The 22867-nt window shown below is 42.5% G+C and overlaps 1 protein-coding gene across 3 annotated transcripts; it reads right to left on the bottom strand.

Moving 5' to 3' along the window:
* Positions 1-702: 702 nt before the first annotated feature.
* On the bottom strand, positions 703-16768 carry TRIM34 (tripartite motif containing 34). 3 transcript variants are annotated; one of them, XM_045782920.2, is made up of 9 exons: positions 16486-16766; positions 12939-13240; positions 10617-11105; positions 9959-10054; positions 9122-9352; positions 3225-3247; positions 1899-1999; positions 1567-1593; positions 703-1268 (listed from the first exon to the last, which is right to left on the bottom strand). In XM_045782920.2, exons 3-9 carry the CDS (start codon positions 11034-11036, stop codon positions 703-705), a joined length of 1464 nt encoding a protein of 487 aa, XP_045638876.2. In that variant the 5' UTR covers positions 11037-11105; positions 12939-13240; positions 16486-16766. The 3 variants fall into 3 exon arrangements, with proteins under 3 accessions (XP_045638876.2, XP_045638880.2, XP_045638877.2); XM_045782924.2 differs by lacking the exon at positions 1567-1593 and having other exon boundaries at positions 16486-16768; XM_045782921.2 differs by lacking the exon at positions 12939-13240.
* Positions 16769-22867: the final 6099 nt, after the last annotated feature.

The following is a 22867-nucleotide window of genomic DNA, read 5'->3' on the forward strand; positions in this document are numbered from 1 at the left end:
CAGACTCTTTACATCTCATTCACAATTCCCCCGGGGGAATTTTAGATATATGTTAAAATTGTTTAACATACAAAGAAACTAACATGGTCCATACTCAAGAACTAAGGCAATCAATGGAGAGCACTCCAAGATAATGCAGATATCGTATTTACAACAAGGACTTACAACAAGAAGTACAAGGACTTCACAGCAGCTATCGGATCTAGGGTAAAGGCTATGAAAGAAAATATGCTTATAATAATGAGAAAATAGGAAATGTCAAAAAACAAATAAAAATAGAAAGCTGCATCACTCAAAAAAATAATCTAAGACTGGCTTAAGAGAAATTCAGGATCACAAAAGAAAGGTTAAGTGAACTTAAAAGTAGATTATTGCAAATTATTCAATATGAAAATAGTGAACAGAACCTCAATAATCTGTGGGGGGGAAATCAAGGTACTCACAACAAAGGCTTAAACCACAGAATAATTACTAAAATACAATAATAACAAAACTACAAAGGTAGTTGAATTAAATGAGAAAAAAAGGTAAAAGTTGCATGTTCTTTTCAATACAGGCAGAAAAGCATTGTACAAAGACATTCTATAATAAAAGAAGGAGAAAAAAAGGAAGAGGTGTTCAGAAGGGTGCAGGGAAGCTCAGGTATAGATGAGCCCCAGGACAAGAGGCTCTGCACAGAAGTGGGTAAGTGGCCAAGAAGGTTCAGGAGTGTGGTGGGCACAGGATGATGGGGCCTGGACAGTTCCAAGGATTGAAGTATGGATAAACAGTCTGAGAAAAGCAACATTTAGAAAATTTGTAGATGAGTGACCCATGGTTTGTGACATTGAAAAATGAGACGATGCCTGCCTCATAGTCTAGGAAAACCCCAATACGATGGGGAGGAACAGCCATGGAAATAGTTAAGACCATGGGATGAGATGTAGACGACTCCTCAAAGGCCTTATACTCAAATTTATTCTGTAACCCAATAACCCAGTAGCCACATTGAGGTCTGTATCTGGAGTAAACATTTTGATGATTTGTGCCTTGTCTAACACCAAACTTTATATTACGGAAACGTGTTCTACAGTATACCCCCAGAATCCAGGCAGTCTTCTTGGACACATCTATTTCCCAGTAGTGTTTCCCTGAGGAGAAATACTGGGAGCCCAAGATACCATAATTAGTATACTTAACAGGCCAAATTGGCACAGACATCACTTGTCTCTGATCTTCCGAGAGGACAAGGTTTAAATTTAAGTTGATTGGATTCAGTGTGATGTCCACTGCAGAAAAAAAAAAATTGTAAGATAAGTGACAAATATGGGGTAGGTTTATCTGGTGACATTGTGAAGATGGAACGCGGGAAATGACTAGGTAGAGCTTATATTGATGGATTGGGGAGGGGGTAAAACACTGGAGAAATGTATTTCATATACACATACTAAAATATATATAGAAATATGTAAGATTATATATATATATAAACACATGGAGCTAAGATCATGAGATCACACTGAAATCACAAGTTTCTGAAAGGGGATTAGAACACAGGGATTTGAAGAACCAGTAATCTCTTCTTACCCCAGTAGCACTGGACATGTGTTAGCTCTGAAATGATAAGAGATTCAATGATGTTGATTGGAAGCAAACGATTAAGCACCAATACCTATCTCTCCTCTGGAGTAGAGCCAGCAGAGGGGAGCCCTGTGAGCCTATGAACTAGTGAATGAGATGATGAACTAGGCACCTCTCCATCCCCCCTTAGATATAACCACATCTCTCTCAGCAATATCCCTCCTTCTCTGAAGACCCTCCTCCTTTCTATCCTCTCTTTGAAACTGTACCAGCTCCCCAATTTAGCCACTGACACCACAGGAGTCCCACATCCGCCCTCCTGTCCTGGCTCTCCTCACCTCTACACATGCGCAGCACTGTGCTCAGATCTGGAGCATGGAATATACTCTTCAGTCTCTTGGAAACAGGTTTTGGCTTCTTCAGGGTCCAGATCTCACTCCTAGGCATGACAAAAACATTGACCCTACATGTCTTACCTTGTGTCCTTCCAATACGACTGCCTTTCTCTCTCCTTCCATGCCACTGATGCACTTGAACCCTCCTCCCTGAGAAGCCTGAGTCGGGGAGAAGGGAGAGTCTTGATGCTGGAGCCAGAAAAAAATGTGCTCATGTCTGCCTTCTCATTTACTATCTGTGTAACTTGGGAAGGTCTTCACCTCAAAGCAACAGTTTCTTCTTTGAAAAATGAAATAATTAACCTTTTTCTTGATACCTCATGGACATAATAGAAAAATTCGATGAAATAACATGTAGAAAAAGCCTTGTTACCTCCAAAAAAAGGTGTGCAGTATGTGGGAAAGTCATCACAGTGGATCTTTCATGGAGGCCATAGATGTGTCTTTCCTGGCAGATAGATCAGTAGTGAGGCTGCAGATCCTAGCTATAATGTGAGATCCGTAAGTCTCTTTTTGAAAGCCTATGAGCTTGTGCCCTAGTCCAAAGCCAGAACCCCAGTGATGTGAACCACAAGTAACATTTGAGATTTCGGGTGCTCTGTAAAAGTTACAAACATTTGGCAAAAGAGAAGTTATGACCACCAAACTACACATGGTTAGACTTTCATGTATTTGTAAGGAATTTAATCCTGTCACGTAGGTTGGCAACTTAAGCCACAAGAACTACACTTTCCTATGTAAATTTCTAACACGTGTGACTAGGAAGAGATTAGTTATGGCACCAAGGTCAATGTCACTAACCCTGAGGCTCAGGTTTGTTTTTGAAAATCTAAAGAGAGCCTTGTAGAATGACCTGGTCTTTTATATTTCCAGGTAATCAAAGTAAATACAAAGGAGCTGCCCCATAACCTATTTTAGGGCTTGATGAAGCCCTCCATGTGATAGGATAAGCACCTATGGAATACAGGAATGAAAGCAAGGACAAAGTGAAGTCACAAGACTCTGATAGTGAAATCCCTGATCCTTATTACCCTTACTGTCCCCAATTCTGTGAACTCTGACCACTGAATTCACTACCATAGAATCTGGTCTATTCTCCATAGATAGGGAACACTTAAATCCTTGTCAATGACCAGCAATTTAAAATAATACTACATTCAAATTTCCCTGATTTGGAATATTTCATTCTAATTGACCATCAGAACACTCTAATGGTTACAAACCTTTCTTCGTAACACAGAAGCACCACTCCTGGTCACCCATACGTACCATTTCATGATTCCACTCATGTCCTAGGAAGAAGAGAGAAAACACGAGTCAAGGAGTATATAAAGATTAGAGCAGGATTAATGAAAGAAAGAACAGAAAGACCCTAGAGAAAATCAGAGAAATCAAAAGTGAACTATTTGAAAATATCAACAAAATTGGCAAGTTTTTATGCAGACATACCATGAAAAAACAGAAGACAAATTATTAAAATTAGGAATGAGGGCACCTGTGTGTCTCAGTTGGTTAAGCACCTGCCTTTGGCTCAGGTCATGATCCCAGGGTCCTGGGATGGAGTCCCGCTTCACGCTCCTTGCTCAATAGGGAGTCTGCTTCTATCCTGTCCCTCCCACTGCTTGTGCTCTCTCGTTTGCATGCTCTCTCTTTCTTTTTCCCTCTCAAAAATAAATTTTCAAAAATCTTAAAATCAGGAATGAAGGGGAAGACACTACTGCTGACTTTTACAAAAATTAATAGGAATATAAAGACTATGAACAATTGTATGCCAACAAATAAGATAATCCACACGAAACAGACAAATTCCTAGAAACACAGAAACTACCAGTACTAACTCAAGAAGTAATAGAAAATCTGAATAGTCCTAAAACATGTAGTGATTAGATTGGAAATCAAGAACTTCCTGCAAAGAAGTCAGGCCCAGATGGCTTCACTGGTGAATTCTGCTAAAATTTTAGAGAGGAAAAAAGAGAAATACTTTACAAATTCTTCCAAAAAATAGAAAAGGAGGTTGTAGTACCCAACTCATTCTATAAGGCCAGTACTACTCTGATGCGAAAACGAGACAAAGGTATCACAAAATAAGTCAACTACAGGTCAGCATTTCTTATGAATGTAGATGCAAATTTCTTCAATAAAATACTAAAAAACTAAATCCAGCAAAATATGAAAGAGTATACATACACCATGGTCAAGTGGGACTTATCTCAGAAATGTAGGTTGGTTTAACATAAGAAAAGCAATTAATGTAATTCATTGTATTAATAGAATAAAGATAAAAACCACATGATGATTTTAATAGACACAGGGGGGGAAACTGACAAAATTCAACATCCCTTCATGATCAAACAGAAACAAAAACAAAAAAGGAATAACAACAGCCCACTAGGAACAGAGGGGAACTTCGTCAGCCTGATAAAGGGCATCTATGAAAAACTCATAGCTAATATCATCCTTATGATGAAAAACTGAATGATTTTTCCCTGAGATTAGGTAAAAGACAAGAATGTCTACTCTTCCTACTTCTATTTAAAGTGGTACTAGAGGTTCTAATCAAGGCAATTAGGCAAGAAAAAGAAATAAAAAGCATTTATACTGGAAAGAAGTAAAACTATCTCTATTTGCAGAATACATAGTTTATATATAGCAAAGCTCTACTCCATACACTGCCTTTAGGTAACCTCCTCCACTCCTTACTTTTCAGCTCACATGCAGGTGCTATGGATCCCAAACTTCATATAATCTAATCATGGTCTATTGTCTCTAATCGTGTATACAGGCTAGTACAATACACAGTGAAGGTTCCAAAAGCTCAGAATATTGAATATAAAACCTACTATTCACCAACTATATTGTGTCCTCTCTTATGCCCACCTGTCAAATATGGTACCAATATTCACTTAGTCCCCGTTCCAAACACTAAAACACCCTGCCAAGCCAGTCCACTCAATATCCTTAACTTCTTTTGGCTAATCTGCATTTCCACATCATCACCACGTGTGGATTTATTTGTTTTCAACAATATATACCAATATATTTGGCCTTAGTCTTAAATGCCACCAGCTGGGTTTACAACCAAAACAAAGGAATGATTTTGCTTCTCTGTATTACTATCTCTGTATTAGTATAGTTTGGTTGTGTATGACAAAGAAACCAACTAACATTGCCTTAAGCTACCCACCCCCCAAAAATACCACGTGGCCAGAGAAATACTATTTCATCACAGATGTATCTGGAAGCTCAAATGCCATCATATATCTGGCTTTTCTGTGTCTGATAATTCTCTTTCCTTCCCTGTCAACTTTATTCTCAGACTTAATTGACAGCAACCTGAAAATCTCCTGGTTTAAATTATTTTCACTGACATAATTCACATGCAAAGGGACAATTTTCTTCAGTGTAGTAACAATAAAATTCTGAGGCCTCAAGCCACTGACGAAAACTGGGTCATATGCCCAACTTGTAATGCCCAACGGTGTATTTTGTGGGAATACAGGAATTAGATAACCTAATTTATATAAGATTAACCTATCCATCCTCCATGATGCTGATTATCTCAGCCCCAAACAAGAACATGGATAAAAATAGACATGCTGTGTTTCATCAGAAAGAAATCCCAGGTGTTGTTACCAGGAAAAGGGGGAATGGATATTCTACAGATAAAAGCAATAGGTACCATCTTCACTCCATCATTTAACTGCCTGTTGTCATTCACTCATAGGTCATGCTACAAAATTTGAAAAACAAAAATGGCCCAATGTAATAATACTATTACAAAAGCATGAAGAACAGAAGTGCCTCCTGCCTAAGGTAAATAACTTAAAATCTCATCTAAGTTTTCATCCATTTTCAAGTTTGGCATTTCTCTACTAGCTCATTCTTCCCGCTGTTGAGTATAGCCCTCATGCAAACAACAGCCCCTCTAGCAAACAATAGGCATACAATCAAATGACCCATCCCAATCACTACAATGAAGATCCAGATAAAAGGAAAGCTGTTACAAGACTTTCAGGACACAGGGTTATGAAGGGACAGCACCACAATCGATAGCATACATCTTAATATGTGGAAAGGAACACCCAAACTCCCTAATGTAGCAGAAGAGTAGATCCCTTGGTTAGCCCATGTGTCGTTCTTTGAAGCTGTTATCTAAATGTGGGAAGCTAATCCCAGAAAATGTATAACATTTATCTACCGAGCACTGTTTTTATTACAAATGGCCAGTTACCAACTTAAGCTGGCTTAAGTGGAACAGATGCGTGGAAAAGTCGCATAAACACAAGTCTTCATGAAGCTGGCGATTGAAAGAGTTGTGAAGAGATTGTGGATGAACTATAGACAAAGGAAAGGAAGAACCCTGCAAAGTGTTTGTTTTTACTCAGATATATAATACTAAAAAAAAAAAATCACCTATCACTATAAAGTGCACAATTTAGTAGGTTTTGGTGTATTTACAATTTATATTTACCATCACCACTATTTAATTCCAGAACATTTTCATTATTGCAAAAAGAAACCTTACTCTCAGTAGCAGTCATTTCCTGTTGCCTCCTCTCCAGTCCCTGGCAACTACTAATCTAATGTCTGTGTCTATGGATGTATCAATTACAGACTTCATATAAATGGAATCCTACAATAAGGGCCTTTTGTGTCTGCCTTCCATCACTTGTATTTTCAAGATTCATCCATGCGGTAGCATCTATTAGTGCTAATTTCTTTTTAGAGCCAAATAATATTACATTGTTTGGGTATAACATGTTTTGTTTATTCATTCTTCACTTGATGGACAATTGGGTTGTTTCCACTTTTGAGCTACTAGGGACAATGCTGCCATGAACTTTTGTGAACAAGTTTACTTGTAGACATGTTTTCATTTCCAGGAATGGAATTGCTGGGCCATATGGTAACTCTATCTTCAACTTTTTGAGGAACTGCCAAGCAGTTTTCCAAAATAGCTTCAGCATTTTACAACTTCGCTAGCAATATATGAAAGTTCTAATTTCTGCATATCTTTGTCAACTCTTGGTATTGTCCATTTTTTCGGTGATATTATCATTGTGGTTTTGATTTTACATTTCCCTGACAGTTAATGGTATCAGTCATCTTTTCATGTGCTTATTTACTATTTATATATCTTCTCTGGAGACATATCTATTCAAGTCCTTTTTTAAAAAAAAAAGATCGATTTATTTATTTGAGACAGAGAGAGCAGGTGAGTGGGGACATGGGCACAGGGAGAGAATCCCAAGCAGAATCCATGCTGAGTGTGAAGCCTGACTCAGGGCTTAATCCTTTGACTTATGAGACCATGATCTGAGCCCAAATCATAAATGGATGCTTAACCAACTGAGTCACCCAGGCACCCCTCAGGTCCTTTATCCATTTTTAAATTAGGTTGTCTTTTTATTGTTTTTTTTAAAAGATTTATTTATTTTTTTGAGAGAGCGTGTGCACACACAAGCCAGAAGGAGGGGTAGGGGGAGGATCAGAGGGAGAGGGACAAGCCAACTCTGTGCTGAGCACAGAGCCAGATGAGGGGCTGGATCCCAGGACACTGAGATCATGACCTGAGCCAAAATCAAGAGTCAGATGCTTAACTGACTGAGCCACCAGGTGTCCCAGGTTGTCTTTTTATTGTTGAGTCGTGAGAGTTTTTCTATATATCATGAATACTAAACCTTATCAGATGTATGATTTGAAAATATTTTCTCCCATTCTGTGAGATGTTTTTTCACTTATTATATGGTGTTCTTTGAAGCACAACAGTTTTTAATTTTGATGAGCTCCAATTTGTTTTATTTTTGGTTGCTTCTGTTTTTGGTGCCGTATCTGTGAAGCTATTGCCTAATGCCAAGTCAAAAAGATTTATACCTATGGTTTCTCCTAAGAGTCTTGTAATTTTTGTCCTTTAACTTACATTTAGATTTTTTATGTACTTTGAGTTAATTTTTGCATATGGTGTGAAGTAGGAGTCTACCTTCATTTTTTGGCATGTGGATATTCTGTTTTTCCAGCCCAATTTGTTGAAAAGACCTATTGTAGTTTTTATTAAAATTTGTTCAGTGTTATAATCACTTAGAGATCCTGGTTTTAAAAAAATGCAAAAGTTATGTTACTACAATGAGTCTGAGGACCTAAGGTTTTTATAGCACTCCAGGTGATTCCGATACAAAAAAAAAAAAAAAAAAAAGATTTTGTGACCTCTATCCCAGGATAATCTGAAATCAAAAGAGAAGAAAAGCATCAAGGGGACTGAAAAAAAAAAAAGGAAAAAGGAAAAAACTAAGATACAAGCATGAGACACAAAGACAAAGCCAACATGTGAAAATCAATTATCCTTCTGCTTGATATCAAGAATTAAAAAAAAAAAAAGTGTTTGGAAATCCAGAAAAGAGAGGGAAGAAGATAGACAGGAAATCAAGCAAAAAATATGAAAAGTCTGGAATTCCCTGAATGACCATCATACATCATGGCTCAGGATCATATTCACACTATTAATGCTTAAAGAAAAAAAAAACTTTAAATTTTAACATTAGTTCAAATTGTTCCCTCAAGTGTCTACAGATTTGCACCAGCATGCTTTCCTGACACCAGCAACATTTCTGGCACACACATACTCACATACACACTTGCACACAGATTCTCACTACTCAAGTATAATATCTCCTATCCATATATTTGCCCATCCTCCTATGAAAAGGCTCAATGTTCCATCTCTTCATGTTTTTTTTTCTAAAAAAAAGCTAACAAGAGAAGTTTGCAATCATAAATACAGATTTTTTTTTTTAATTTAAAAAAAGGGGGGATACATTTCTTACACCTGAAACTGCATGTATTTGCCTGTGGCTAAGATGAATGAAAAGAACTTGAGAATTGTCCACACTGGATTACAGAAAATAGGGGTCTAGAGAATACCACTGGATTCCATGGATCTTCTCTCCAGGTCAAATGTATTCCCTGACTTCATAAAATAATAAAGTAGGACACTTCCCTGGAATGCTTATATTCAATGGTCCATAATATCTTGAATGGATGGCAAAGAAGGGCTCCACAAAGCCAAAGGAACCTCTTAGTGTCAACACCAAGATTAGAGTCCAAGGACACAGAAAAGAAGGTAGCTTAGATTGTGTTTCAAGAATTCCAAATTGGGGCATTCCTCTTACCTGCAGCAGGTCCACTGTTGGCCATTTCCGGCGATGTTCCAGATCTGAGATGAGCTCTTTCACCAGCTGGTTCTGCTGAGCCAGCTCAGTCTCAGCCTCAGCCAAGCTATCCAGTATCCTCTTCTCCTCTTCTTCCAATTTTTGCAGTTCTCTCTGCTCTTCACTGTCCAGGACGCTTCTAAGCTGACTGAATTCTGTCCATATCCTTTGTCTCTCAGTCTGTACCTGGTACTTCAAGGTTGGGCAAACAAAAGAGGTAAAGAGTCTATCTGCCTGAAAACCTACTGTAGAAGGGATTAGGAGCCAGAAAAAGAAATATTTTTTCACTGAGTTGTAATCAAGAGGGAAATGGAGGCATGGGGTAATTTTTGGGAAAGCTGGGTATTTTTCCTATTTTCCCTTCAGTACCCACCAAAACAGGCCTTGGACTGTCTTAAATGGGCCAACTCTGGAATGAAATGTAAAATCTAAGTGAGGTTTAGGTTGTAGAAGCCTGTACCAGACACCCCTGCCTCCCTGCATTACCACACTTCCAAGTTTGAACCGTGGGCAAAATCTTGGTCCTTTGCCCAGTGTCTTTCACTTGAGGTGTCAGAGCCTCATTGGAAAAGAGGAATGGAAGACATTCTCCATCCCAAATACCTGTGTGTACCTGTAACATGTCCACTCTCCAGCCCTCAACGTAACAGAGACAGGACAAAGAGGAGAACTAATCAAATGGCTTCTAATGCATTCTGTGTCAGGGAACAAAGAGGAATGGGCTTCCTTATGATTTGGACTGAAAAGTCCTGCCAAGATTCCTGTGTCAAAAACCTCTTAGAAAGAGTCTCTTCCTACCTTCCAGGAAGTCCTCTCTTCTCTGATGGCAGCTTCCAACTTCTCAGCTTCCTGCTGCTCCTTCCTCAGCCTCTCCAGAGCTGCGTGAAGCTTCTCCTGTGAAAAAGCAGTCACATCAGATCACTCATATCAGAAAATCGTCATCAACCTATGAGCTTTCTCAGCGAAGAACAAATAGGGAAGAAATCAGGCTGGTCCCTGAAGAGACCAGTTTACAGAAATTGTGATTAGAATCTATGATACAGGAGAAAAGCAAAGGAGAATAAGATTGATTTATTTATTTTAGAGAGAGGGTGAGTGGGGGAGAGGGGGCAGAGGAAGAGAAAAAGGGAAGCAGACTCCCCACTAAGCACAGAGCCCCATGTGGGGCTGGATCTCATGACCCTGAGATCACAAGCCAAGCTGAAACCAAGAGTCGGAGGCTGAACTGACTGAGCCATACAAGCACCCCAAGGCTCATCCTTTATGTTAGTGGGAGGAATACACAGAAATGTCCTTCAGACATTGGAAGATGAACATAGTTTAAGAGACATACATGGAAGGAGAGTGATTACGGGGCTCAGGACCATGGTGTCAAGGTGTGTACAGAAGGATGGAAAGTTGAGATTTCCCACCAAGTACCATCTTCCTCCCTCTCTCCCTCCATCCTGGTCCCTACCTGACATTCCTTGACTACTTCCTCCACAAGGAATGTGTGGTGACCACGGTGCTCCTGAGACCGCTCACAAAGCCAACAAATGACCTTCCTATCCTCCTTACAGAAGAGCCGGAGTTTCTCTTCATGGCGCACACAGAGGTCTCTCTTCAGCTCTTCCTCTGCATTCAACTTGAATTCTCTGATTCTCTCCATTATGTTGACCAGATGCTGATTAGGCCATAGGTTTCCAAGTGAGAATCTGACGCCGCACACAGGACAGCTGCTTTCCTCTCCTGGGCTGATCTCTACCTCCTTGGTGTTCATAGTGATGCAAGCTTGACAGAAGCTGTGACCACAGTCTAGAGTCAGGGATTCTGTCAAAAGCTCCAGGCAGATGGGACAGGAAACCTCGTCTTGTATGTTCAGGATTTTTAAAGCCATAGTACGTCTCCCCGAGCTTCTTCCTGTCCTTACTCCTGGAGCTCTTCTTGCTTAAAGGTTGCTGGATGGCTGGGCAGATTGGGAGGGGAAGAGGTCAGAATGGCAGGAATAAAAAGGATTCTAATTGGGCAGATATTAAGGATTGGCCAAAACTGAAATGTTGAAGGACAAAAAAAGGGCGGGGGAGCAGAAATGAAATTCAGTAGCCTGGGTAAACTGCGAATGCCTCGGGCTTCCGCATTTGCTCTTTTCTAAGCCTGGAATGATCCAACCTTTGACATTTGCATGACTTCCTCTTACATGTCATCCAACTCTCTCCTTAAATATCATTTCATCAGAAGGACCTAGTGATACTTTGTCGACAGCACAATTACCAATACATCATTCACTATACATTGCCATCCTTTTCTTATTATCACTACGTAATATACAATATACTTTCCTTAAGTACCATACTCCCACACATAGATCAGGCACTTTGTTTTTATTCACTCTATATCCCTAGTGCTAGAATGCACAGGAACATGACCTTTGATGAATATATAAAGAAACTCCTCATTTCTCCATAGGTGATTAGACCTCTTTTTTTTCAATCAGCATTTCATCTTTTTGTTCCATTAATTATCTGTTCTCCAATAAGCAAACGTTGGGACCACAGATATAGTTTCGGCATAAGAAATGCTTACCTGCACAAATACCTGTCCTACACAGAACCCTTCCATTCCCTCATATTCACTCCCGGAGACACTCACAGAAACAGCAAGGGCCACAACAGGGAAGGAATTTTACCACTAAGAACTGTGGAACCAGTTACAATTTGTAAATCACTTTGACCTATTTATTCTTAATACAAAAGTCCTTGAGACACAGAGTACTTTATTGAAATGTGTAAATTTGAATGAAGTGGCTTACAAAGATGATTTCATTCAGTAAGTTGTCAGCGTGAATACAGTGTCCTCAGAATCCTTTTTCAGGGTCTCGTAGGTGTGATAAACACTACCAAATAGAGGTCCCTGTTTTGGGGGAACTAATAATTTGCTGAATAGGAGAATATCAACGATATCCCCCTTGAATACATAAGGATTGAACTAAAAGTTGTGAGAAGGGATATGGAATGAGAAAGAAGAAAAATATATTTTAGAGAGAAGTCGTCACAGATCTGAATACCCTGTTGATGGAAGAGACAGCATCTTCTACACGTTTTAAAATGCCCATATGGCTGGTGCGCAGAGAACTGCTAGGCTTTTGGCATTAATGTGCCAGCAAGGACCAAAAATGTGACACTTCCTAAATGATGTGAAAGAGACAGTCTCTCTCCAAACAGCAGGGATCAGTGATGGGAGTCTGTAAGACAGGCTGCTAGAGGGAATGGAGAGAAGCAGACGAGGCTGAGAGAAACAGTAAGACAAAAGGGACAGGATTGGGGCGCCTGGTGGCTCAGTCGTTGAGCCTCTGCCTTTGGCTCAGGGCGTGTGATCCCGGCGTTCTGGGATCGGCCCCGCATCAGGCTCCTCCGCCGGGAGCCTGCTTCTTCCTCTCCCACTCCCCCTGCTTGTGTTCCCTCTGTCCCTGTCTGTCTCTCTGTCAAATAAATAAATAAAATCTTTAAGAAAAAAAAAAAAAGCGACAGGATTGGGAGTTTGGTTGGATGTATGGGAACTAAGTGTCATCATCAGGCTTAAGTCCTTTCTTCCCATAAAAAGGACACTGACATTACCTTCTCCTAGCACTTCGTTTTATTTGTATTATTTTCGGTAAGCACAGACCACTTCCACAAGTGGGTTGTGACTGGTGTAATGAAATACTCGCCGTCAGGGTCCTGGAAGCTATGCTCACGGCTCTTACAAGGTCATCAGTCTATCGACCCAAGACTACCCTAAGCTATGTTAGTTTCATACATACCATGTGGTCTTGTTCTCTCACAAGTGATCTCATGAAGGGGATAAAGTATCTCCTATACCACTGTATGGACCCTCGCCGAGAGCTCACGTGACGCAGCCACGCTGCTATGCTGTGTCTCCTGTCCTGTATGCCCCAGCTAAGCTATGTGAACGTGACTGGTTTCTGTCCTGCTAAGTCACATGAGTGGGAACGGCAAACCAAACCTAAAACCACTGCTGGTGGTCAGTCAGAAGGCCTATCGCAGAGTGGTGGCATGGGGACGCTGCTGATTCTCAGAACCTGGACTCGTTACAGACAAGGAACTGCAAAGCAAAAAGAAAGGAAGATCTCAGTAGATATTCATCATGATATTTGTTTTAAATGATTGAACTCTATCCCTACATCGACATCACCTGTGTGAATGTGACCTTGTTTGGAAATAAGGTCTTTGCAGATGTAATCAAGTTAAGATGAGGTAATACTGCAATAGGTGGTCTCTAAATCCAATGACCTTCTAAGAAGAGAGGGCACGCCGCATACAGGGAAGAAGGCCACGTGGCAATGGTGGCAGGGACTAGAGCAGTGCAGCAGCAATGCCAGGAATACCCAGAAGCCAGGAGAGAACCATGGAACAGATTCCCCCCCAATACCTACAGAAGAAACCGATTCTGCCAACACCTTGAGTTTGGACTTCTGGCCTCCTGAACTATGGGAGAATAAATTCCTGTGGTTTTAAGCCATAATTTATTCTAAAACCTTAGGAAAGTAACACAGCCGAAAAGGTCTTATAACGAAAGAAAGAACTGAGGTTTGTAACAAACTATAATCTTCCCTTTGCTCTACAAACAGAAAATAGGGGCACGATGAAAGCTGTACAGAGATAAATTTAGGTCTAGAAATACGTTCAGTTCTCCAATCACCCATGAAATGAACCTGGTGAAAAATAAAGCTGAATGTGGGCTGGTCGATGTGACCTAGCCAATGGTACAGATATTGAAAATTGTCCAAAGGCCATATGCTGTTAGCTCCTGCCTGCAGTGACTATGGTCGGATCAGGCTTTAAGGACTGGCAAGACCAGGGGTTTACACAACATGGTAATATCCACCCCTGCTTACAACTGAAGCTATGAGCCAACCATAGGCGTGGGGTTCTCTGTTTTCTTTCATTCTCTTCAGTATCCAACCAATGCTGAGAAACATCTGAAGTCTACAGGGGAGTGGGGCATGCATTCTACTGTGGGTTATAAACCTCACGTTCACAGTGGGGCTACAAGAAGTTGCTGTTAAAGCTGCTGCCACCACACTGGCCACAGAAAGAGGAAGGCACGAAGGAGCCACAGCCCCACACACGGGCAGTGACCCCACCCGTGCCCAAGAGTGACCTGAGAGCCAGCAATGATCAGGTTTCCTGGGCCAGGAACTGCCCATGGGGGAAGTCGGACCTGTTTTTGACATGGAAGACATGTGGGGACCTCAGGAAGACGGCAATTCCGCCTCCCCATAACTCTATATTGAATAGAGTTCCAGCTTCCGCAACTCTTTAGAATCCAGGACTAAATCTGTGCCCCCCGCCCCCACGATCCCCCATTCGTGACCCTCTCTCTCTCTCCTAGAGCTCTAGCTCTCTGGTAAATACGTTTTTAGAAAGTAGTATTTTTAAAAAGTCATTTTAAATAAAAAAAGGTTATTTTGTAACATAGGATCACTTTTCTTAAATTGCTCCTGGTATCATTAGTCATCAGAAGACACTGAGAGTGTTTTCTTCGAATTAGTTCCAACCATTTCCACTGTCGTTTCCTGCGTGGGTTCTGGGAAATGGTTCTCCCTAAAACTATCATTGCCCTTCCTCAGTGTGTGGCCATCGCTGTTCCCACATCGCGGACTAGAGTACTCCTCAGAGCAGACACGAGTCCTGTCACCCTTGTGTCCAAATACACGCTGTCCAGGGGGAGCCAGTCTTCATCACCATTAGTCAGGGCCACATGACACCCCTCCTCCTCCTGCCTCTAACCCCTGAGCCCTCCTCCTCCTCCTCCCAGCCTACTCCACCCCAGCCCACACTGGCCTCCTTTCCATCTCCGGAGGAAACCCATGCTCAGCCTTTAAATCCCTCACATTCTTCAGATTCTACTCAAATATCTCCTCACACGGAGGCCTTCAGGAAAACTACTTACAGTTGCAAGGCCTTTCCCCGGTCACTACGTTTGACGCTTAAAAATTGCAACCCCGGGATATTAGTCACCTTCCTGTATACATGTCAATTATTCGTTTGTTTACAATCTCTCCCCATCTCAACTGCAAGCTCTTCCGTGTATTTAACATTTACTCCATGTTGATGCATATTCGTTGCACCTTTTTTCTACACCAGCAGCTTTAGTTCCTATGAATCAATTGTTTAAATAAATAAATAAATAAATAAATAAATAAATAAATAAATAAATAAACAAACCTATTTCATCCTTCATTTTGGGCTTGTTTTGGACCCTGGGGGACAATCAGTATCTGGGCAGAAATGGACCCCATCCAGGAGTAAAGCCTAGACCCCCAGGAAGACAGGAGCAGGGCTTCTGAAAAGTAGGCATACAGGATGTATGTGTGTCAGAAGGTATGTAACAAACCCATCAATGTGAAAATTGCTCACAAATGAGCTTAAGATAGAACATCATCACTGTCGGTCATAGAGCAAATGTCTTAGCAAGACCCCTGGATCTCCTTCTGAGCAATTATCAGCTCCTGTTAACTGGCTCCAAAGATAATAAGGAATTGTAACCATGCAACGGTGTGTCTACAGAGGAGGAATGATGGAGAAAGAGCCCTAGGGCAGGTGAGGATGCAGGTGTCAGTGGGCTCCCGGAAGCAAGAGGACAGGGGCCTATGCAGGGCAGTGCAGGGAGACCCCTGAGACCGGCACTCAGAAGGACCCAGGGTGCAAGGGAGCCACGGAGGCAGGTGGCAGGCACATCACCCCGCAGGCCAGCCGCTGGGGAGACGTCAGGAAGGCCACAGACAGCCCCTTGTTGGTTCCCCGGGGGGGAGGAATGAGAGAATCAGCCTCAGCACGAGCCGGCTATGCCCCCCAAACTCCATTTGGTCTGGTGCTCCACCCCAGGAGCCTGGGCTTTCAAACATCGGGGACACAGGGACCTCTTCTGCCAGCTTTCCTTCAAGCGGGCAGAGGTCGGCAGAAGAGAAAATACTTTCTGTTCATCTTTGAGAAAGAGAGACAGAGAGTGAGAGACGGAAAGGACTCCAGTTCTCCTCAACGAGGCAGACAATTCAAACTACAGAACAGGAAGCGGATGAGGATGGACGCAGCCTGGAGAAAGAAGGGCCCCTCCAGAGAAGAACAATGGCCCCATCTCTTGGGCTCTCCTTTCTCTGCAGGCCATCCGTGCCCAGAATCAAGGCTGTCTCTGCCTTCTGTCAGCACTCAGAGCAGGAAGTCTGCAAACTGGCTTTTCTTCCCTTCAGAGCAAGTCTGGGCCACACGCTAACCTCACCTACCTTCCCGTGGGACCTTCCTCCTGGTGTCCCCCACCCTCTGTCCCCCACTAACTTCCCCACGCACCTTGAAGCCCCAGCAGAGAAGTCTTGGCTCCTGACTGAGGTGGTGAAGAAAAGCCAGGGCTGGCGTGGTCAGCATTTCCTCACCACACAGGGCTGGGCCTGCCTGAAGCCACTCCTCCCGAGCAGCCAGCCGGCAGGGAAGCGAAAGTGAAAATCTCGGGGCTGGCAGGAAGATGAAAGGGGAAGGAGCTTCGGGGCCCAATGGGCCGCGGTCCCATGGGGCCACTGGAACAGAAATGCTGCAACTCAGAGGTTCGAAGCGAGGGAGGGGGGGCTTGCCCCAAGGGACTTTGGGCGAAGTTTGAGGACACATTTGGTTGTCCTACCTGGGGGATGCCACTGCCATCTAGTGGGAACCGCTCTGCGGCGCACAGGACAGCTCCCACAGCAAAGAATGATCCAGCCCAAAATGTCCAGAGCGCTGAGGTGGAGAGAGGCTGATTTAACCCTCTCCGCTTCCTGGGCCAACTAGGCACCCAGCGTCTCCTACCATTTTATGGTTGTGCACAGGCCATCAGTTCAGCCTACCAATTTTAAATTATCCCCTCAGGTCCCACCTTCCAAATTTGCCCCCAAAGAGCACACCATCACCTCCTAGGAAATAGCCAGGAGTTGGGCAGACAAGGGATGGAGGGTTCTGGAAGAGTTGGCTGCAAAGGATCAGGAGAATTTTTTGAACTATCATTTTCTAAATCCGATTTGTGCAGTAGTCACACAGATGTAAAACTTCAGCTTTTTAAGTTTTTATTTGAATTCAGTTAGTTAACATACAGTAAGCTCCTTTGCTTTGCTTCTCAAATTCCGCATATGAGCAAAATCAAAGTATTTGTCTTTCCCTGACTTATTTTGCTTAGCATAATACTCTCCAGCTCCATCCGCATCATTGCAAATGGCAAGATTTTATTATTTTTATGGCTGAATGATATCCCATTGCAGATATATGCCACCTCTTCTTCATGCATTCGTCAGCTGATGTCATGGACCCTTGGCCTGCTTCCATAATTTGGCTATTGTAAATAATGTCACTGCAAACATAGAAGGGCATGTATCCCTTTGAATTCGCATTTTTGTATTCTTTGGGCAAATATCCAATACTGCGATTCCTCCATCATAGGGTAGTTTTATTTTAAACTTTCTGAGGAAGCTCCGTACTGTTTTCTACAGAGACTGCACCAGTTTGCACTCCCACCAACAGTGCACGAGTGTTCCTTTTTTCCCTCATCCTCACCAACACCTATTGTTTCTTGTTGATTTTAGCCAGTCTCACAGGGGTGAGGTGATATCTCATTGTAGCTGTGATTTGCATTTCCCCGACAGTAAATTGATGAACATGTTTTCATGTGTCTTTTGGTCATCTGTAGGTCTTCTTTGGAGAAATGTCCGTTCATGTCTCTGTCCATTTTTTAGTTGGATTATCTGTTTTTCGGATGTTGAGTTGTATAAGTTCTTTTTTTATATAATAATATTTTTTATTATATTATGTTAGTCACCATACAGTACCTCCCTGGTTTTTGATGTGAAGTTCCATGATTCAGTAGTTGCGTATAACACCCAGTGCACCATGCAATACATGCCCTCCTTACTACCCATCACCAGTCTATCCCATCCCCTACCCCCCTCCCCTCTGAAGCCCTCAGTTTGTTTCTCAGAGTCCATAGTCTCTCATGCTTCATTCCCCCTTCCGATTACCCCCCCTTTCTTTATCCCTTTCTTCTCCTACCGGTCTTCCTAGTTCTTATGTATAAGTTCTTTACAGGTTTCGGATAGTAACCCTTTATCAGATATGTCATTTGCAAATATCTTCTCCCACCCTAGGTGGCCTTTTAGTTTTGTTGTTCGTTTCCTTCACTGTGCAGAAGTTTTTATTTTGATGTAGTCTCTCCAGGTGATTCTTACGGGAGTCTGAGGTTGAGAACCACTGGCCTCAAATGGTGAGTTGGGCCTTTGGGGGCCTTGGACAGGAAGGACTGCTTTGAAATTGAGCTAACCTTGACACCACACCTGATAGGAAGTCGTCTTGAACAGGGGTGTCCCTATCAGGAGTCACCGCCCTTTCTGGTCACGGGATGGTCAGGCTGACCCCAGCACATTGTGCCTCCATGAAGAGCCCATGAGGAGAATACATGGATGGATTAACTTTCTGTGTGTATTCATCAAGGAAGTCCTAGTCTCCTAAGCTCCTGGAGAGCACGTGACCTAAAAAGTTCCACCTCTGGAATTGCCTTCCAAGGTACCGTTCTTTCTGTCCTCCCTCATCATCTGACTCATGCTTGGGGCCCAAGGACAAGCCCCAAGCAGAAAGACAATTAAAAAATTCTTTGAAGTTTTAACAACTTTCTCACTAAAATATCTGTATCTATTACATTTAGATATCTGCTCTGACCACTTTTAAGGAGTCAATAAGTACCCATTGAAGCTTGGTTATCCTTAAGTCAATATTGATAATTTACATCATTCAGATAACAAATCACTAGACAGATTTGTTAGTTTAGGTGTGTAAATCATTAGTTTGGGTGTGTAAATTACCTCAGCACTGTCCATAACTTCTGTGTGAGTAACACCCAATTTTCATCACTAATGTTATTCACTTGGGGTTTTTTTCCCCTCTATTTTCCTTATACCTGATTTCTCTATGAATTCAATGGGCTTGCAACCATGCTATAACTTTGCCTTTTTTTATTATTTCCTTAACAACCATCTATCAACATGTAATATATTAAAAATAGGAAAAAATGGCATTTTTTGGAAACTCCTCTTAGGGGATCAGGAGTTTCTCTGGCATGTCACTGTCAGCTAAGCTATGCTTCCAGGAGACAGGAGTGGCCTGGAAGGAAGGATAAGCAAGTCTGGTGTATTCAAGAATCTGCAAATAGTTCCATGGGACTGTACTTGGAGCTCTGGATAAACAGAAGAGAGGCCACAAGAGGTGGACAAGCGTCACATCATTAAGACTCATTTACACAGGCCAGGAGAGAGCTAGGGAGTTGTCTGGAGGAGGATGACAACAACTACATACGTCCCCGTGCAGGAGTCAAGTGTCAGCTTTCCTAGATTCCTGACTTAACTCCCATCATCCCCATGGTACCCACACTCTCGCATGCAGGGCCCAGCAGGGCTCTCTGCTCTGGGAGCCTCCATTTGCAGAAGTAACTCCGAACCCCGGGTCTCTGCAAATGCATCAGTATGCATAAGGCCCTCTGCACATGGAAGATAATTTTTTTTAATGATTTTTTATTATATTATGTTAGTCACCATACAGTACATCCCCGGTTTCCAATGTAAGGCTCGATGATTCATTAGTTGTGTATAATACCCAGCACATGGAAGATAATTGTGTACATCTTTTAGTTTTTATTTCATTATGAAGCTTTTCTGGTTGTTTTTTGAATATTGGACTTTTTGTATTTTTCGCAGAATTCTAAAGCTTATGAGCAGAGAACCGTGTAATTCTTTTGACTATTCTTAATTATCCGTAATGAACTACTTCCATTCACAATTTTGTTAGTTTGTGCTACCTTCTTGCCTTGTTTGTTTGTGTAAAAGGATCACCGAATTCTTTCTCCTGAAATTTAGTGTCATGTATTTTATATGCTAGTATATTCCTTCCACAAGCAAATTTCCCTGTATGAGGGAAGATGGCAGTTTGGGGACAGGAGGAGGCTGGGGTGGCTTTCCAAAACTGAAATCCTTGGCCCAGCTCTGCAGAAGACTGGGTGCTGCAGTGGCTGCCTCCACTTGTGACACCGGCCAAAGGAGTGAATGACTCAGAAGGGCTGGAGCAGGAGGAAGGACAGTGCTTTCGGGCAGACGAGCACAGCCCAGTGCAGACTCACAGACTCTCAGACCCCAAGCGCTGTGGAGGCAGCTCCAGCCCGTCAGTCCGTGGAAGAGACACGTCAAACCTTTTGTACTCATCAGTGCCAAGTGGCATGGTCACTGAATGAAGAGGAAAATCTGAGGCCTCTGAGAACCTGTGAGGGGCCACAGATGCCCCCTGCAAGGCATGATCTCTTTGCTTTCCTACAGCGCAATAACAATTACCCCACATTAAATATAAATATTCTAAAGTCTTTAGAGTGTGTTAAAGATGACCACTTGGCATAACTGCATTTCTGGGAGAAAGGTAATTAACACTTACTTATGGACCATGAGGTGCCCCCCAAGCACCAAACACCTTGAAGACAATTAGGACCTTTGTTCTTAAGTCTCCAGTATTCTCAAGAATAACTTAGAGCACTTAGGAAATAGTACTTTGCCTGTAGGGTCTCAGTGGCAAAACAACCCTTAGGAGAAAAGCAATTATTCTCCTCCCACCCCGGGGAGACAAGATGAGCCACCCACTCTGGGTAGGGGCACAGCCTGGGAGAAGCCCTGCAGGGGGGAAAGGTTGAAGGTCCTGAGATTAACAAAAACAAAACAGATCTGGGGTGGAGGCAGGATCAAAAGATCACTCAGCATCGTCCTCAGACTAAAGGGAAGAGCGTTAGAATTTCACACAAATGAGCACAAATCCTGGTCTATTCCAGGAAGTATCTCAGGTTCCCAGGGTTGAGAAACTTCTGATCGCCCTCTGGTGATGGCTCTAGTTACTGCTGCTTGCTCGCTGTCCACGGACAGTCCTGCAGACTGAAGGCTCCTTATGCCCTGAGATTCTCCTGAGCCCCCCAAACTTTCATGGTGGACACGTCATCTCTAATTATGGCCCAGCGTCGTCCTAAGGCCCCAGAAATACCAGATGGCATTACCGCCACATCCACTTTCAGAGTTGATGGGAAGGAGAAAGTTCTAGAACTAATTCCTGGGTGGTGAGAATCCACACTTGGCACCCACAGGATTTTTTTTTACTTTGAATTCAGAGCCTTTCTCTGGTCTTTCTCTGAAAACGGAAAAATTAGAAGCAGCTCACAGGCTTCACGGTCTTGTCAGCAGAGGGCGCCATTTCCAGGGCCAGAGGGTTCTGTGCAAAAGATCATGACCCTTAGCTTGCAGATCTTTTTGTTCGCGTTTGCTATTTCAAGTCTTTTTTTTTTTTTTTTTTTCCTCTGTAACCACTTTCTCATCTTGAACTGGGGGATTGGGAGCTTCAGAGAATGAAAGACCTGAATATCCCTGGAGAGTTATCTGTCAATAATCCAAGAGCCAGAGCCGCATTGTAGTAATAAACTGACTGGTATGCAGGGGTCTAAAGGAAAATAGATCCAAGCTGATTTCTGTCCGTCTGTCCGTCTCCATGGACGAGTGCTGGAGATAAGGGTTGTGTCTACACACAGAGAGATTGGATGTGTCTGATTTGATATCCCCCTCCCTCACCAAAGGTCACCAGGAGCTGGGGGACTGAAAAATTCCTGACAAGACAGGGCCCAGAGCAAAAACGACTTGGTCAAGCGGCTCGTTACTTGTATTTGTTTCAGGGCAGAAGTTGGTAAGGGATAATCAGCAGTGAAAATGCCAGAAGACCTGGGGATATTACCAAGTATGGAGACACCATTTGACCTCTCTCGCTGGAGGCACAGAACAGGCCTTACCTCATTCCTGACCTGGAGGGTGAGACTCGCCGGGAGGAAAGCAACACTGACCCACCTACCCCACTGCTGAGGGTGTCCCAGCAGCGCTCCGGAGCCTGCCTCTGTTACCGTCAGTCATAATGTGAACAAGCAAACTGGAAAATGCACACTGAGCTGGGCAAAGAGGGTAAGAGTTTCTAGTGAAAGAGAATTACTGCGAATTAGAAAAGAATATCAGAGACTTGAAGTTTTAGTTCCAACACGTAAAGAACATGAAAGCCATTACTTCTAACTTCACAGTAGGAAAAACGCTGAACAGAATGACTAAAATCAAGAAGACAAAAAAAAAAAAAAATGCGTTGGTGAGGATGGGAAGAAAAAGGAACCCTGCTGCACTGTTGGTGGGAATGCAAACTGGTACAGCCGCTCTGGAAAACAGTACGGAGGTTCCTCAAAAAGTGGAAAATAGAACTACCCTATGATCCCACAATTCCACTACTGGGTATTTACCCAAAGAAAATGAAAATACTGTCAGAAAGATATATGCGCCCTTATGTTTATTGCAGCACTTGGGAACGCAGCATAACGTATAGACTTGTGCAATCACTGTGTTGTACACCTGAAACTAATGTAACATCGTGTGTCAACTACACTCCAATTAAAAAGAAAAATGTAAAGAAAGGAAAGCTGAACAAACTGAACAGCCATGACTTTTTTGGTTGCAACAGAGACTTGAGGCCACGAGATAAGCCACCACCCTGGAAACTAGAGAGAGATGATAGGTTAGCACGGAGAATAACAGCCTCCATCTGCTTACCTAGAGAAGTTGCATGAAAGCATAAACTAACAGGTGCATTAAAAATGGTAATTCTAAGGAAT

Source organism: Ursus americanus, chromosome 16 (genome assembly GCF_024610735.1).
Source record: "Ursus americanus isolate L20-20 chromosome 16, mUrsAme1.1.p, whole genome shotgun sequence".
NCBI classification, from domain to species: Eukaryota; Metazoa; Chordata; class Mammalia; order Carnivora; family Ursidae; genus Ursus; species Ursus americanus.